At 39.3% G+C, this 18,078-nt stretch overlaps 1 protein-coding gene across 4 annotated transcripts in view; it reads left to right on the forward strand.

Moving 5' to 3' along the window:
* Nucleotides 1–18,078, forward strand: part of LOC125454879 (ribosomal protein S6 kinase alpha-2) — a 427,165-nt gene that overhangs the window by 369,578 nt on the left and 39,509 nt on the right. For all 4 annotated transcript variants that reach the window (XR_009446145.1, XR_009446144.1, XR_007248111.2 and 1 more), the window contains 3 exons: nucleotides 2,431–2,556; nucleotides 5,798–5,887; nucleotides 11,104–11,262. Coding sequence is in view for 1 of the 4 variants with exons in the window: in XM_059648491.1 (XP_059504474.1) it covers nucleotides 2,431–2,556; nucleotides 5,798–5,887; nucleotides 11,104–11,262 (375 nt within the window). In the remaining 3 variants the exon portion in view is untranslated. The remainder of the gene's footprint in view (nucleotides 1–2,430; nucleotides 2,557–5,797; nucleotides 5,888–11,103; nucleotides 11,263–18,078) is intronic.

An 18,078-nucleotide genomic window follows, 5' to 3' on the forward strand; every position in this document is an offset into this window, starting at 1 on the left:
ACTAATTCCCTTATCTCTTTCTTCAACAATTTCTTAGCCTCAGTTTCTGTATTCTGATATCTGCCCAATCCTTAGGTTTAATGTTTAATCCTTAGGCAGCAATAGAAGCCTCTTCCTTTGATTTAAAAATAATTGAAACTCTTGTTAGCAACAATAATGAGTCGTAGAGATCTATAAGTGCAGAAAAGGGCTCTTCAGCCATCGAAGTCGGACCACATTGTGTAATTTTTCTGTTTTACAGGCTCAGATGTGTTTCAGATGATGCGTAACATATTGTTTATTGCTATTTCCCAATGCACCTTTGTCAACTCTCCCTTCATATCTATATAGTCTGATTTGTTTATATTTAAGATTTTAGTTTTGAACTTACATAAAACTTACCTTCAAACTCAATATAAAATTATTTCTTGTTATGATAACTGTTCTGTAGAGACTCCTTTTCTACAAGATTACTCTCATTTCCCCTTCTTATTACACAAACTAAATCCAAAATACCCTGCTCTCTAATTAGTTCTTTGATAGTATGATCTGGAAAACTATTGTATTTGTATTCAATGAAATCTCCTCCACACTAGTATCTGACTATACATAATTGATAAGGTTTCCACTTTGTTTAAAGGGAGGCAAATCTATAATGAATATCCCTAATGTAAAACATTCCCCATTTAGCTCTGTATTTATAAATATAATTGCAGAAATAGAGATTGTTGCAATGGTATATTGACCTGGATTTTGAGAAGCTATTGTGCTTGCTTGTGAAACTCAAAGAAAACAACTTACAAAGGTTTAATTACTTCTGTCATCTAGATTCCGCCCTTCCATCTAGTTTTCTTTTCTGGAGTCTAGGAGGTTGAGAGGCGACCTGAAAGAAGTTTATAAAATAATGAGACATATAGATAGAGTTGATGGTAGTTCTCTTTTTCCCTAGGATGGGGAATTTCAAGACTAAGGGGTACATTTTTAAGGTGAAAGGAAAGAGATTTAAAAAAGATGTAAGAGGCAAATGTTTTACACAGAGGGTGTTTTGCATGTGGAATGACCTTCCTGAGGAAGTGGTGGATGCGGGTACAATTACAATGTTTAAAAAACATTTGGTTAGATACATGAATAGGACAGGTTTGGAGGAATTTGGGCCAGGAGCAGGCAGGTGGGGCTAATTCAGTTTGGGATTATGTTCGGCATTGACTAGTTGGACCAAAGGATCTGTTTCTGTTCGGTATGGCTCTATGACTGCAATTCAGGAGGATCTTCAGTAGCAGTAATATTATCAGTCAGGAAAAGCAACCAATCACAAAGATTAATTCTAATAGATAGCAAGCTAGGAAGTGTAAAATATCCACCAAATCTTTTCACTTTTAATTTTTGTGGTTTACACTTACAAAAAACAATGATTGGAAGACATCTGTAGTATTAAGGTAGAGGCCATAATATCATAAACAAACATTAATAGAAAAGTATTTGGAATTTGATGTCATAATGAATTGATATTCAACAAATATAACACTGTTCTTTCACAATCTGGACGACTTTATAGCAGTCAGTAATAAATTTTCAAACTGTTAAAAGGCCAGCTGTACTTCATTCAATGAGGTGTATATTTCCTGAGGGATTTTGCAGTTATAATAAAATTGTTAGTTTTCACCAATTCAATTATTTTGGATTGATTGAAGTTTCACAGGACCTCAGAAGTGCAATCTCTCAAAAAGTACAGAATCTCTGGCCACAGCTTCTGTGCATCTGCAGACTCTAGACGTTACTGTCAGTTTTAGTGTAGTAATGATGTGAACTGTTTCTGATAGTTTTGCCTTAATTCCTGCTGCTAAACTAGAGCCATGATACCACCTACAGATGTTACATCATAGAGAACTACGATTAATCATCACTTTTTCTTTCAACTACACTGTAATAATAAAATAAACTATGCTAGATGGTACACATCTGAAAGTGAAAAAAAGGACCTGAAAATTCTTAGCAGGTCACTCTGCCTGTGGAGAGACAAAAAGGGGCAAACTGTCAACAGATCATGAGCAGTTTTTAAGGATAGTGTCACAATACGACATTATTACATTTTTACAGAGGAAAGAAGAAATAGTGTCACATTATAGGAATAGAAGTATTGGATCTGGTGCCAAAGATATATATATATCTTGAAATTAAAAGAAGATAAAATATGAAACTTGTTCTTAAATACAGGTAGAGATAGTAGGAACTGCCGATGCTGGAGAATCTGAGATAACACAGTGTAGAGCTGGATGAATTTTTCTGAAGCAGCATCTCAACCCGAAATGTCAGCTTTCCTGCTCCTCTGATGCTGCTTGGCCTGCTGTGTTCATCCAGCTCTACACCTTGTTATCTTAAATACAGGTGTTGGTTTTGATTCCTACAAATGTTCTGATTATTTTCTACTTTTCATTTGCAATTCTGTTCCAGCAGCTACACAGGAATAATATTCATTTCACAGATGGCTATGAGTTGAAAGAGGATGTTGGTATTGGATCATATTCTGTGTGCAAGCGATGTGTTCACAAACTCACATCAGTGGACTATGCTGTAAAGGTAAGTCTCCATCTGTCTGCTCAGGAAATGAGCTGCATCCATTTGAGCCAATGGGAAGGCATACATGCACCAAACTTTCTACTAGAGCATGAAATGGGGTCCAAACTTTAAATCTACTCTGTTCCAGGGATGCCTAACCTGAAAAAGTTACCCTCCTCCCTCCAGACAAACCTCAGGGGATCTCTCTCCCACTGCAACTCTCTTGTACAGGCTCCATCCCCACCCCTTTAACTTGTCTGTCTCCTCTCCACCTATCTTCTCCTCTATCCACCTTCGATCCACCTCCCCCTCTCTCCCTATTTATTTCAGAACCCTCTTCCCATCCCACTTTTCTGATGAAGGGTCTAGGCCCGCAACATCAACTTTTATGTTCCTAAGATGCTGCTTGGCCTGCTGTGTTCATCCAGCTCCACACTTTGTTATCTCTACTCTGTACCAGTTTTCTTCCCTCCTGTTATGGATATTAACAAGGATCTAACAAGTGCTATGTGCCCAAGGATATGGTGCAAAATTCCTATTTCTTGTCCAAAACGTTGATAACAGAAATTTATTGGCAACTTCAGCTAATTCTGGTCCAATTCATGATCCTCAAAATGCAGCAGACACTGAAAATCTGGAATATAAACAATAATTGATCCTTCTATCAAGAGAAAAGTTTCCTTCCTGCCAACACTATCTAAGTCCATCATAATTTGATATATCTCAGTCATGTCCCCTCCCAGTTTCCTCTGCTCTAAGGAAAATAATACCAGTCTGTCCAATTTCTCTTCATAGCTGAAACTCTTCAGACTAGGCAACATCCTGGTAAATCTCTTCAGATTCCTGCTTTAATTTGGATTCCAGAACTGCACAAGATACCATAACTGTGGCCTTTTTGAGGGATCTCTGAGTTTGATAGGCCCAAAGAAAGTAACGAGTACAGGGCACAGCTGGATGCAATATGATTGACGTGGAGTAAATATACTTGTAATTATCACTTAGAATTATTGAAACATTGCATTTTGTCTTGGACTTTATTTGGAGCCTTCTTCTAATACTTTGCGAGTGTTCTGTTGACCAAAGCCGCAATGTACTTGCGCAGCCTTCGGCCACCTAAGAAAGTGTTAAAGGACAACAACGCTAGCTCTGACACCGATTTCATGATATGTAGACCTGTGGTGGCTCCCACACTCCTGTGTGGCTCTGAGATGTGGACTGCCTGCAGGAGACACCTCAAAGCACAGGAGTGATGCTACCTGCACAAGATGCTATGAATACACTGGGAAGACAGACACATCAACAGCACTGTCCTCAACCTGGCTAACGTCCACAGCATTGAGGCACTGACACCACCTTGGATTGGCTGCGATGGGCTGGGCATGTCGTCCACATAACTGACACAAGATTCCCCAAGCAGGCGATCTACTCCCAGCTTCAAAGCAGCAGGTGAGCGTCAGGTAGAAAAAGGAAATATTTCAGGGATACCGCCAAGGCTTCACTGGTGAAGTGCGTCAATCCCATCGACAACTGGGAGTCACTGGAGGAGGAGGAGGAGCCTCCAGGAAGTTGTTGAGCACCGCAAGATTTGCTGTCAGGAAAAAGCAGAAGTCGGGCAAAAACAGCAAAACAATTGCACATGCCACACCAATGCCCCATCCACCCCTTCTAAGGACCACCTTTAGCCCCAAAAGTAAGAGTTATCCTTCTTTATATTATCAGTTGACAAATGTGCTCTTTGTCCCAGTGAACGTCAGTAACCACTATCACCCCCAACTGCACTAGCACAAACCTAATCCACAGTACAAGCAAGTTTAGCTTCAACTGAATGTGGAATTCCAGATAACATGATGATGAAGAGTCCACACTGAATATTCCAGGTGACAGAAGCGAGGGAGTTAACTTCATTTTAGAAACATCAGTTGCAGCAAACAAGCAGAAATACTCCAGACTCCATGTTCGGCTGATCTTATGGAGCAAACCAGGATTTTAATTCAGTTTTTCAAAGTATAAGAATATAGTAAGAGTGTTTTAGATTAAGACTGTGATGTGCAAACCAATGAGATCACCCATCCTTCCAATGCAAGCAATAAGCAAACTTTGCATTGCTCGTTTATTTAAACGATTGATGAGTGCAGCCAACACTAAGCACACTTCTGTGAGGCCACACACCTGAACAGTGGGTGCAAATAGCCTTAGTCACCTTCATAGCTACAATCAATGCTTGCCTTGCTCTGCTCTGCTCTGAAGCTGGAGTTCTAGCTCAAGATTTTATGTTGAAATGCAGACTGTTCCTCTTTGAGTTTGAGATAGTACAATTATTCCTTGTACATCCTGGGTAGATATGAACTCCCAGTGAGAGCCCTATCCACCTCCTCCACTTCCCCTATTGAGCAGCTGGTCTTCCTCTGTGCCAGGTCTGCTCATTGTCCTTGACACGCTGCAGACCACAGGGACAGAAACAACTGCATTCAAGTCTGGATCATGCTCTGAGCAGAGCCCTTAAAGTTATATATATAAAACCTCTACAGAATAGAAAACAGGCCCTCAGCCCAACAAGTTCACACCAACCCTCGGACCACCCAGACCCATCTCCCTATACACGACAGGGCAATTTTGCATGGTCAATCCACCTAAACGACACATCTTTGGACTTTGGGGCGAAACCCATACAGACACAGGGAGAATGTGCAAACTCCACACAGACAGTTGCCAGAGGGTGGAATTATTGAACCCAGGTCCCTGGCACTGTGAGGCAGCAGTGCTAACCACTGAACCACTATGGACATGTTATGAGCTCAAAGCAGCACCCATAACACCAAATCACAGAGCACCAATTCCAGTGTGCATTTGGTTTTTCTTTGCTGAAGTAGGCAGAGTTGAACACCGTCTGTCATGCAGTGAGCAGTTACTTTGCAATTAAAGGTTCTGTCATGTTAAATTAATAAGACTTACTCATTTTTTCAATTAATCAGGCCCCATGTTTCCATCCTTGCTTTGGAAAGAATATGGATGGGTGGCTGACAGATTTTACTTACTCTGATTCTAGGAACTGCAGAGAATTCATCACAATAAATACATGCAATGTATGCCCTTCCTGTAGTACTTACAGTAAAGTTATATCCCAACATGCTTGCCCTCTAGGGAGCAATGGTGAAAAGGGAGAAATTCAAAAGGAAAACTAGTGGAGGAAAAACCATTATGTACATTGCTCACGCAGAAGTGGATGAGATTGATAACTGTGCTTTAACTCTATTATTTCCAGATCATTGACAAAAGCAAAAGAGATCCATCAGAGGAAATTGAAATTTTATTGCGATATGGACAACATCCAAATATTATCACCCTGAAGGATGTAAGTAGATCAGACACTTAATTACGCTGTACTATTGGGATATATTTGGCACTTGAAAGATGTTGTTCCAACAGATTTGGCACAGATTATTGTCAACAATTGTTACATTTCATGGAAAATGCTTAACCAACTTTCTACCTTTCAACTTACTTCCTCTTTGTAATGGTTTGGTAGAATTTATACCTGTGAGAATTGACATTGAATTCTAATTGATTCTTTGGTTAGATGACATCAGCACTTTAGCTTCCTTCCGTGCAGACGTAAATCAGAATTCTTTTCAAAGTATGTTTGCACAACATGATATTCCAGATAGTAAATGACTGAGTTGTTTTGACCCAGTAATCCAGTGCCTGAGCTCAGAATTGCCACAGATGTCCTGTTGATGATCGCTATGTCAGTTTCACTCATTTATGTCAAGGAGGTGGAATTCTTCCCGCCATTTACAGTAATGCGATGATGGATAGGGTGTTTTCACTAGACGAGTAACTCCGTAATAGCAAACTGCAAAATGTTAGGGAAGGTTGACTCTTTCCTGATAGATAAAACCTCTTAGTTCTGACACTCTACAAAATCTATTTTGGATGTTGTCACATCCCCTATGTCACATTTATAAAGTGGAGGCAGATAGTGTGCACAGTACTCAAGCTGTGGTCTTACCAAGTTCTAATTCAAGACCAAAGAACTTCTCTGCTTTTTTGTTCCAACCCTCCAACAGCTAATCCCAGTGCTTTATTTATTTTCTTTGCTTTTATTAAGATGTAGTATCACTTGTAATGACTTGTATACATGTATTCTAGATCTCTTTTACATCCACCTCAGACTATTATTTTAGAAGGAATTATGTACATCTCTGTAATGCATAATGTACAGATCGTATTTCCAAATCAAAATTAATTTACTGATTACACACATTCTACATGTTTATCAACCATTTTGTGTTTTCTTTTTCAGAATCTTCCTCAGTACTAGTTGTGACCCCAATATGGTGTTATTCCTGAATTTAAAAATTGTATGCAGAATGTTTTAGACATGTTGTAGCATGTGAAAGCATGGTATGCTTAAACTCAGCATGTGGTCTTACCACTACCAACCCGACCTGCTTTGAATTTTAGAGGACAGGAATGTTGTGGGGAGGAGATTGGGTATGGATTGGCTGGATATTCATGCATCCTGTCCACCCCTGGGTCTATTGAGACTCCTTAGACTCACCACCTTATTCTACTTGTGCTGGGGAGTTCCACATCAAGCATATCATTTAACCCTCCCATCCTTGGCCTCTCAAACCTATCACCTCTAACTCCTCACTCCCAACCTGCGCTGATGCCATGGTCTTACTTGTAGTTATTAGTTTTAGTTTTGTAACCAGCTAGCTATTCATGATGTTACTTGCTCCAAATTTCGCATGTACTGACATAAGATAACAAAGTGTGGAGCTGGATGAACACAGCAGGCCAAGCAGCATTTAGGAGCACGAAAGCTGACATTTCGGGCCTAGACCCTTCATCAGAAAAGGTCTAGGTCCAAAACATCAGCTTTTGTGATCCGAAGATGCTGCTTGGCCTGCTATGTTCATCCAGCTCCACAATTTGTTATTTTGGATTCTCCAGCATCTGCAGTTCCCATTATCTCTCTCTCTCCACATGTACTGACCTTGGTTACATAACTATTATGCAAAACCTGCTGGGCAATCTAATTGGTATGAGCCTCCTCCTACTAGAGGGTAAATGGTGGTGGGAATGGGATGAGGCGTTTAACTGACAATTAATACTTACCAAAGCAATTTTGAAAACTCACATCAAGTACATTACCCTTATTTAATCTTTGTGTTGTTTCTTCAAATAATTCAAAATGTCAGACTAGTGTGACCTTTCTGTACAAAATTCCTGCTGTCTATTTATTATCATCTTTATTTATGACATTTTACTATTAAATATTCAAGTAAAGATTCCTCATATTACTTACCATCAACATTAAGTTTACTGTTCTATACTTCCCATTTCCACTGCTCAAGAGAAATCATATTAAATTTCCTTCAGTTCTTTGCCACAAATCCCTTTTCTAATTAATTTTATGTATAAATAATACCATCTCTGCTGTCTCTTGTCTAATTTATTTTAATATATGTGAATACAACCCATCTGGACAGGCATTTATCCTCTCTAAGTTTGATTAGTTTATCAATTATCTCCTCACTCTCAATCTGAAGTTCACTTTTTTTCTTTCTTTAATGTCATGTTCCCTCTATTAGAGCACATTGAGACAAAATAACTATTCAGTTGTTTCAATCATTTCACTGTATTAAATATAGTCTGCTGTTTTCACTTGTTGCCATTTTTTTTTCCAATTTACCTTCCCTAGTTCCATTCTGTTACTCTCAAAATTCAGCTTCTGTCTCACAATTTATTACATCGGTCATTTTCTTGAATCCTTTGTAATCATTATTTTTAAAACCTTATTTTATTGTGATTACAATTGATTAGACATTTCCCCATTGAAAATAAACCATGGATGTTATTAAACTAGAGCGGGTTCAGAAAAGACTTGGCTGTAAGCTACTGAGAATGGAGGCTTTGGATATTAAAAAATAGACTGGAAAGCCTGGGACTATTTTCACAGGAGCACAGGGGGTTGAGGGGGGACCTTATTGAGGTTTATAAAATCATAAAATGCCCAGAAAAGGTGAATGACAAAGGTCCTTTTCCTAGGATGGGGTGTTCAAAACTAGAGGGCACATTTTTAAGGTGAGACAACAAAGATTTAAATAGGACATAAGGAGCAACTATTTTACACAGAGTGGTTCGTATGTGAAATGAACTGCCAGAGGAAGTGGGGGATGCTGGTACAGTTACAACATTTAAAAGTCAGTCGGGTAAGTTCATAAATAGGAAAGGTTTGGACGGATATGGGCCAAATGCAGGAAGCTTGTTTAGTTTAGGGGATATGGTCAGCATGGACTGATTGGACCAAAGTGTCTGCTTCCATGCTGTATGACTCTATTCTTTTCGATTGGATTAAATGATGGAATTGCACAAATTACTGTGACAGTACAAGTGAGATAGTGGTTTAGTGATAATGTATTTTGATTAGTGATCCAGAAGCCCAAGCAAATGCTTGGCGGTATAGGCTCAAATTACATGATGATAATCAGTGGAGTTTAAATTCAAATGAATGAAATCTGGAAATTAAAACTGAGGTGGAAACTTATATGGACCTGAATGACATGGTTTATGGCATGCTTTGTTAAAAAAATCAATCACAAACTCCAGTTAGGACTGTCTTGATGTTGGGAGCAAAGCAGCTGGAAGGCAGTGCAATGAGTTTCTCACTAAGCAGCCTTGAGTTACCTATTAAGGAGGATTATTGTTTGTTAACTATTTTATTAACATTACATCCTGCCTCATTAATGTGAAGTTCCCTGTTCCACCAAATGTGCCAAGCAAACAGGATGCTGAAAACTCACAACGTGGAAGTCGGAGCAGGTACCTAGTGACTTTAGCTCACCCTGGCTATGGAGATTCAAGTTGCTCAGCACCAGATAGCATCCATCCATGGGCATCAGCCACGTGCATCCCTTGACCATACACATTGGCATCTGATAGTACCACAGTCTCATGATCCTCATGGCACCTTGCAGAATGCTTAGGAAGTACAGACCTACATTGCAAAATGCACCAGCGACTAGCATTGAAAGACTGCTGCAGGAACACTTTGAGTAGAGGGACAGGCCACCCATCTCGTGCATTGGACCAGCTTGCATCTCAAGGTTGCTCGCTTGCTGTCCTCGTTCTCACATATTATTACTGGGCTATTAATCCAGAGACCTAGATAATGTTCTGAGAACATGGGCTCGAATCCCACCATGGAAAAAGGTGGAATTTAAATTCAATAAATATATGCATTCAAGAATCTAATGATGATCTATTGTGCATTGTCAGAAAAACCCATTCAGTTCACTAATGTTCTTCAGGGAAAGAAACCACCATCCTTATCTGGTTTGGCCTATATGTGACTCCAGATCCACAGCAATGTAGCTGACTCTAAACTGCCCTCTGGGCAGTTAGGGATGGTCAATAAAAGCTGGCCTAGCCAGCAATGCCCTCATCCTGTGAGTGAATCAGAAAAACTTACTGAGTGCTTACCTGTACACTAGCAGCATTTTGCCATGCCATGCCATGCCTTGTCTGTTACTGTATTGGCACTTCAGTCAGAGTCAAAGGCCATCTGTACATCTGTATTGAAATGGTCTTTTGTGCAGACAGGGATCTGGCCAGGGAGATGGTGGGGGGAACATCTGGCTGTATGACTCAATGGGATGGGCATTATCAAGGTGTATTGTAGTGGCACAGGAGGCAGGGAGTACAGTTGGAAGCAAAGTTAAATGTGGTGGGTCCCTAATTTTGGGGATAGTTGGAAATGGATTGTCACAAAACAAGTTAAAAGGAAAGATGAAGGATCTGGGCATTGTTAGACAGTTAGATAATTCAGTTGAAGAAGAGAGAATCCTTGTTCTGACCTCATGGGAGTAGAAGTTAGTCATTTTGAAGTACCTTATTCATAATTCCAAATTTATTGTATGTATTCCTGTTGGACAAGCCTTCATTTTAGGATCATAGCAATCACTCCCTTCAATAATTACCATCCCTTATCTCTGCAGAGTTACTCATGATCTCGGGGGATCAATAAGACACTGATTCCAGAAAGCACACCAGCAGGGACCTATAATCATTTTATCGTTTCTTGATGTTCATTACATAGTGAACAAAGAGATGAGTCTGCCTTTGCAACTGTGGAGTCTCAGCTACAAATAATTCATTATAAAAAAAGATTGCTTATAATTTACAGTTTTCAAGCCAAAACACAAACTAATTGTCACAATGTACCATTTATTGTTTTTTAGTCTACTTTACACTGTTGCAAACCAAACATATTAAGCTCAGGAGATATATTAGCTGAATTTATAATCATAACATACATGATAAAGAGGGAATAGGCATATAACATCACAGTATAGTATTATATCAATACCAGCTGAATTGTCCAAGGATAATAACAGAGAACATATCTTACACAGTGTATTAGAAATGGCTTTATGCAAATTATATGAGCTTGAGGTTATGAACTATGCTATTTTACCTGTGAACCTTCACTGCATAATATAGCTTATTCAAACAAATAAATCTTACCTGACCTCGTTCTTGTTTGTCTTAATTATTCAGGTGTATGATGATGGAAAGTATTTGTATCTTGTCATGGAACTAATGAGAGGAGGGGAACTGCTTGACAGGATTCTACGGCAGAAGTGTTTCTCAGAAAGAGAGGCCAGTGCAGTACTTTACACAATCACAAAGACTGTGGAGTACTTACACTCACAAGGGGTATGTTCCAATTGTTAATCTTGTGGATTTCAATTTCAATGATGTATAACAAAAGCATAGAGTTATGCAGTATTATATGCTGCCAAGGATAAACTTGGGAGAAATGTGTACATTTTCCTTGAAGCCCTGTTTCTAAATGCTGTCTTTAGCTTGGAACACATACATGTTCTGGACAGACATGCATCTCCAATATTTTCTGGTTTGGAAGGAGGATGAAAAAGTCTGCTCTTGCTGCATTTCTGAAATGTTGAGCAACATGAGCCAGAGGTTTCAAACATAACCAGATAACAAACAAGCATTCTGCCATCCAAAGATTAAAAACAATTAGTAAAGGCAGAAGGACAGCAACGGCCAGCCCATGTTATTTAAGTAGGACTGCTCAGTTTGTTCCAATTGCAGGCAGAGATCACACTGCAGCTCTTGGGAGAATTTCCACAATTTATAGATGGCTTGGAGCATCAGTCTCTTGAACTCTGCATTCTGTGGGAAATTGTGTGTGAATGTGAATTAAATCTAATGCAACAAAATGAGTGAAATCCTTTCAAGGTCTCAGCTGCAACCATGAAGCGGACTAGAGAACAGAGGGTAAGCAGTGAAGTAATACCCATGATCAGGGATAATTTGTATTGGGGCCAAAGGATGAGAGGTAGTTATACAATTCCAACAGCATGCAATCACTGATGTCCAATTTTCTTCAATCAAAGAGAATCACTCGTGATTATAAACGCCCTGCAGAACTTAGTGAAAATGTTCAGGAATAAATATTCAAAATATTTTCACTCAATTTTGATGGCAAAGAAAAAAACAATAAGAACTGAACACAGCCTGTTGAAGGACGCTGAGAAGCATAATGCATATGGTGGGAAGACATGTGAACAACAGACATTTTAAGGAGGTGTACCTCCAACCAAGTGCTCTAAGGAAATTCTAATAAGATATATGGAAAGAAGCTATTATTGCTACCACTTCTCAGGAATACCACTACCTGTCCTCAAGGCTAAAACCTGTTCCACAAATTGTTCCAGAAATCTAAGAGAATAAAGTACGATATTACATCTAAATAGTGCTTTTCCTGACCTATTATTGTCTAGTATTGCAATGTAGGGAAATAAGGCAGTGAAATAAAAGAACTGAGGATGCTGGAAATCTGAAACAAAAATGGCAATTGCCAGAGAAACTCAACAGGTCTATCAGCATCTGTTTAAAGAAAGCAGAGTTAATGTTTTGAGTCCAGTGACCCTTCTTCAGAGCTGATAGCAGCCAGGAAAAGGCGGTATTCACTGATTTAATCATTTACTATATTTATTTTGCATGCTATGTTGATGTAGTCATTAATGATTGTTGGGGTAATTTCAACATTAATACGCTGAATATAAGAATTTTGTGCCAATGTATTAACCAATAAACTAAGAGTTTTGCATTAGTTTTTAATGCTGTCTTCACTCCCTTATTCGTGCTCATCCACAGTATTAAACTCTTGCCCCCTTGTTCATAAATATTTATATTAAATTTTGCTGACTCATCTTGAGTCATTGCATGTTACAGAGGGATGACGAATAAGCATTTAACAACTGTGCCATAAGACCGTGTAAGCTATTATTATAGCATTTCTCATTTGTAACGAATATTCAATTGTGCATTGTGCCTGAACAAAAACAGTATCTTGATTCAACAGTCAAAAGACTATGTTGAATATTTGTATGGGCGGTTTGTTTATCTGAAGTTTCAAATCTATTTTTGGAATGGGCAAATTAGTGTTAAGACTAGAAATTTCAAAAATTTGCAGTGAGAACAATGTTGTTAAACCAATAGCTGATGTTGTTAAGTAATATTTTCAGTTGTTAAAAAGAGCGAACAGGATCTCAACACTCATCTCGAGTTGAAAAGGTCGGTTTCTTTGACGCTAGCCTCTCAACAATCACGATAAATTCCAATTCTAGTTGCATAGCACTACTTTCTCCTTTCTGATAAAGGTGACTGTAAATCTTACAAGTACTCATTCAATCTGAATTGTACAAGAAGATGCAAGTAACACTTTCCACTGCTGGATCCAAGACCTCTAGTGCCATTCCTACCGTTGGCTCAGATCTTAGTAAGATGCTGGGAGAAATTAAGTAAGTTTGCTTTAAATGGACTTTTAGGCTTAACATTTCCTTTAGGGAGTCAAATACAATAAACAACATAAGGACATGAACTGTCTTTTTGTAACAGTGATTTCAAAGTGTGCTGTCAATCCTTTAAAGTGAGGGTATTAATAATAATTTATGTGTTCCTCTATTTTAAATCTTCCTCCCCAGTTACAGTGAAACTTGAATCATCATCAATTGCAGATCTATGTTCAGCTGGCTAGAGCATCAGAGGCTGCAGGGTGACCTTATACGGGTTTATAAAATCATGCAAAGCATGAATAGGGTGAATAGCCAAGGTCTTTTGTCCAGGGGATAGCAGAGTCCACAACTAAGTTTAAGGTGAAAGGGAGAAGATTTAAAAGGGACCTATGTGACAGCCTTTTCATGCAGAGGGTGGTGTGTGTATGGAATGAGCTGTCAGAGGAAGTGGTGGAGGCTGGTACAATTACGACATTTAAAAGGCATCTGGATGGGTACATGAATAAGAATGGTTTAGAGGGATATGGGCCAAATACTAGCAAATCATTCGAGATTAATTTGGGGAATTTGGTTGGCATGGACAAGTTGGACTGAACGGTCTGTTTCTGTACTGTGCATCTCTATAACTTCAGAATACTCGTTTACACCAATGCTGAACAGTTGGACACTAATTATTTCATCACTAAGTTGGAAACATATCTTCAAGTACATAAAAAAAGGACAGAGAACCAAAAGATAGTAGGAACTGCCGATGCTGCAGAATCTGAGACAACAAGGTGTAGAGCTGGATGAACACAGCAGGCCAAGCAGCATCAGAGGAGTAGGAAAGCTGACATTTCGGGCCCTTCTTCAGAAGAAGGGTCCGGAGCTGAAACATCAGCTTTCCTGTTCCTCTGATGCTGCTTGGCCTGCTGCGTTCATCCAGCTCTACACCTTGTTATCATAGAGAACCAAATCCTGTCTTTGCCAAGAAAATGAGATAGCAGATTTGCCATTGGTACTGATTCATTATTTCTGCTTTGAGTGATGTTGAGATTTGTTTTGATCCAGCAAATCGTTTCTTTTTGTTGCCAGTTTATTTTTGGGCTAGTTCATATCTTCATATAACATACGTAGGAAATTTATAAAACATAATTAATATTCACTGCACATTTTGATATACTTCACCAGTAGGGTTCCCACTTTCATGCTAATGCACTACCCTTTTTACAGCCTAAGTTTGAACCCAGCAGAAAGGGAGGAGAAGGAAATGTGTCTGCCCATACAGTTATAATTCTTCTCACAAGCTTTAGATGACTCTGCAAGCCAATGTTGTAATTGATAGGAAGGTCCTGGTCACTTGAACATTAGAAAACTTGCTACAGTTCTTTGCTGCTCCGCTGTGGAGTCTTCATCGGTTAAACCCAACTAATATCTCATTGGCCAACTGGGGTCCATTGACCTGCGCATTGTCAACTGCAGCATACCTTTCCTAGTTTAGGGAAGAAGGATTTCAACTGATGGAAAGAGAGTTGGAGGCATTTTAGTCCTCTCCACAGTGAAAACTGTGCAGGTTCTGTTGTTGCTGGAGCTGAATCTGCTCATTGCCTATCACTATTATAAAGTCATCTTGGAAGATCTAGGTTACAGGTTTAGATTATTTTAAACATTCTCTATATGTACACACCTATAACTAGAGGATTTCGAGAAATGAGGTTAGAGGCACTGCTCGTCTCTTAGGTTCTCCTCATTCACTTCCCCTTGACACCACTATGGCTTAGCCCCTTGAGCAACATTCTGCATTAATTGTAAAGTAGTGTTTGAGTACTGTCAGAGTTGATTGTTACCTCCACAAGTCTGTGACCGCAGCTTCTGCATGAGGTCCATTGACTTCAATGTTAGTGTTCCTGTATTAGATTTGCTCTCTTTGATTTCATTTAAGAAATGATTTTCTGGCCGTTTTGCTCCTGCACTTCCTGTTTAAGAATTTCTATTTAAAGAATTGTCCTTTCACTTTGCAAACATGGGACTTTTTGGATGACTCACTTTTTTATGATGGCTCACTTTGCTGAATATCCAACTTCCTGCAGTACGGTTAGGGCATTTTCCCCATCACATTAAATGGGAACATTGAAGAATTTTGTTTGGCACCTTTTCAAATTTCCCTAATTTTTGGTTTTGCATGCAATAAACTTCATTTTTTCCCTCTCAACAGGGTTGTTCAATCACTCTTTATATAGACACATGGGTTTGATTTCACAGAACATCTTGACGAACTAGTTGTACTGCTTTGCTCAAGGTCAGATAAAACATAAGAATTAAGAGCAAAAGAAGGCAACTCAGTCCCCGAGCCTGCTCCATCATTTGATATGATTATGAATAATCTCAACTCGGCCTCAACTCCATTTAGCTGCCTGCTATTTGTAATTCTTCAGCCCACTACTAATAAAAAAAACTGTCAATCTCCAAGTCAAATTTACTCAATATCCCAGCACCTCAATCTGGGGTGGTGAATTTCATAAATTCATGACCCATTGAGAGGAGTAATTTCTCCTCATCTCTGTTATAAAGCTGCTATGTCTTATGAACTTTCATTCTAGATTGTCTCACATGAGAAAACATCCTCTCTATGTTGTCAATCTCCTTTAGCATTTTATTTACCTCAATTAGATCTCCTCTTATTCTTCTAAACTCCAAACCCAAACTGCTGAATTGCTCTTCATTAGACAAACCCCTCATCTCTGGAATCAATCTAGTGAATGTGCTCTGAACTGGGCCCAATGCAACTACATCCCTCCTCAAGCAAGTGACCAAAATTGTATGCCATGCTCTCCATGCAGTCTCACTATTACCTTGTACAGTTGCAGTAACACTTCTCTACTTTTATACTCTATTCCTCTAACAATAAATGCCAAAATTCCATTTGCCTTCCTTATTAGCTCCTGTCCCTCTTATGCTCGTTTTTTGAGGTTCATACATAAGCACACCAAGATCCTCCTGCATCGAAGCACTGTGAAGTTCCTCTCCATTTAGATAATAAGTTCTTTTTATTTGTCTCACCAAAATTGATGTTCTCCATTTCCGCATTAAATTTTATTTGACAAATTTTGGCCCATTCACCTCAGCAATCCTTAACTTTTAAAAAATTTCTCATTTCTTCATTGTGGCTTAGGTTCCCATCCAATTTAGTGTCATCTGCAAATTTGGCTACAGTACTTTCTATCCCTACATCCAAGTCATTTACACGGATTGTAAATAATTGGAGCCCAAGAACCCCATTTGTTACATCTTGTCAACCGGAAAAAAAGACCCATTTATCCTGACTTTTTGCTTTCTGTTGGCTAACCAATTATCTATCCAACCTAATAAATTGGCCCTAATCCTGTGTGATCTTACCATGTGTATTAGCCTTTTGCAACACCTTATCAAATGCCTTCTTGAAGTCCAGACCCACCAATTCTACAAGACCCCCATTATCCATTTTGCTAGTTGCAACTTCAAATAATTAGCAAATTGGTCAAACACACTTTACCCTTTTTAAAACCATGCTGACTCCAATGAATTGCGTTTTGACTTTTTAAATGCCTTGTTATTTCTTCCTTATTAAAGAATTCTAACAATTTCTGAATGATAAATGTTTCTGCCTCCCTTTATTTTTGAATAAGGATGTTATATTAGCATTTTTCCAACCCATTGGAATCTTTCTCTCATCAGGAAAGTTTGGAATATTATAGCTAATGACTCCACTATCACTGCTACCAATTGCTTTAAGACCATAAGATGTTGGTGATCAGGCCCTAGAGACTTGACTGCCTCCAATCCCAGTAGTTTGTTCAGTACTTGGTCCCTGGGGATGATGATTTTCCCAAGTACCTTTCTTTCTGTAACCTCTGCATTTCCTGTTACTACTGGGATGTTACTAATGTCCTCCACTGTGAAAACTGTGTATAAGGTTCTAAAAGGGGAGGGCGAACAGCCAGAAATCGTGTTACATATTGGCACTAGTGATGTAGCCAGAAAAAGGATTGAGGATATAAAAAGTGATTTCAGGGAGTTAGGATGGAAGCTGCAAAGCAGGACGAACAGAGTAGTGTTCTCTAGTTTACTACCGGTGCCACAAGATAGTGAGGCGAGGAACCGGGAGTGGGCGCAGCTTAACACGTGGCTGCGCGGCTGGTGTAGGAGGGAGGGCTTCAGATATGTAGATAATTGGGATGCCTTCTGGGGAAGGTGGGACCTGTACAAGAAGGACGGGTTGCATCTGAACTGGAAGGTGACCAATGTCCTGGGTGGAAGGTTTGCTCGAGTAGTTCGAGAGGGTTTAAACTAATATGGCAGGGGGGTGGGAACCTGAGCTGTATACCGGAGGTGAGAGTTGATGCAGGTGAGGCAGTAGCAAGAGGTAGACCAGCTAGTGGGAAGGATTTTCCTGGGAAGGAACCAAGGGATCGGTTAAAGTGTGTTTGATTTAACGCAAGGAGTATCAGGAATAAAAGTGATGAACTTAGAGCATAGATCAGTACCTGGTGCTATGATGTTGTGGCCATAACAGAGGCATGGGTTTCTCAGGGGCAGGAATGATTGCTGGATGTTCCAGGGTTTAGAACATTTAAAAAGAATAGGGAGGGGGGAAAAAGAGGAGGGGGTGTAGCACTACTAATCAGAGAGGGTATCACAGCTACAGAAGCTTCCATTGTCGAGGAAGATCTGCCTACTGAGTCAGTGTGGG

This window comes from Stegostoma tigrinum, chromosome 9 (assembly GCF_030684315.1).
Source record: "Stegostoma tigrinum isolate sSteTig4 chromosome 9, sSteTig4.hap1, whole genome shotgun sequence".
Classification (NCBI taxonomy): domain Eukaryota; kingdom Metazoa; phylum Chordata; class Chondrichthyes; order Orectolobiformes; family Stegostomatidae; genus Stegostoma; species Stegostoma tigrinum.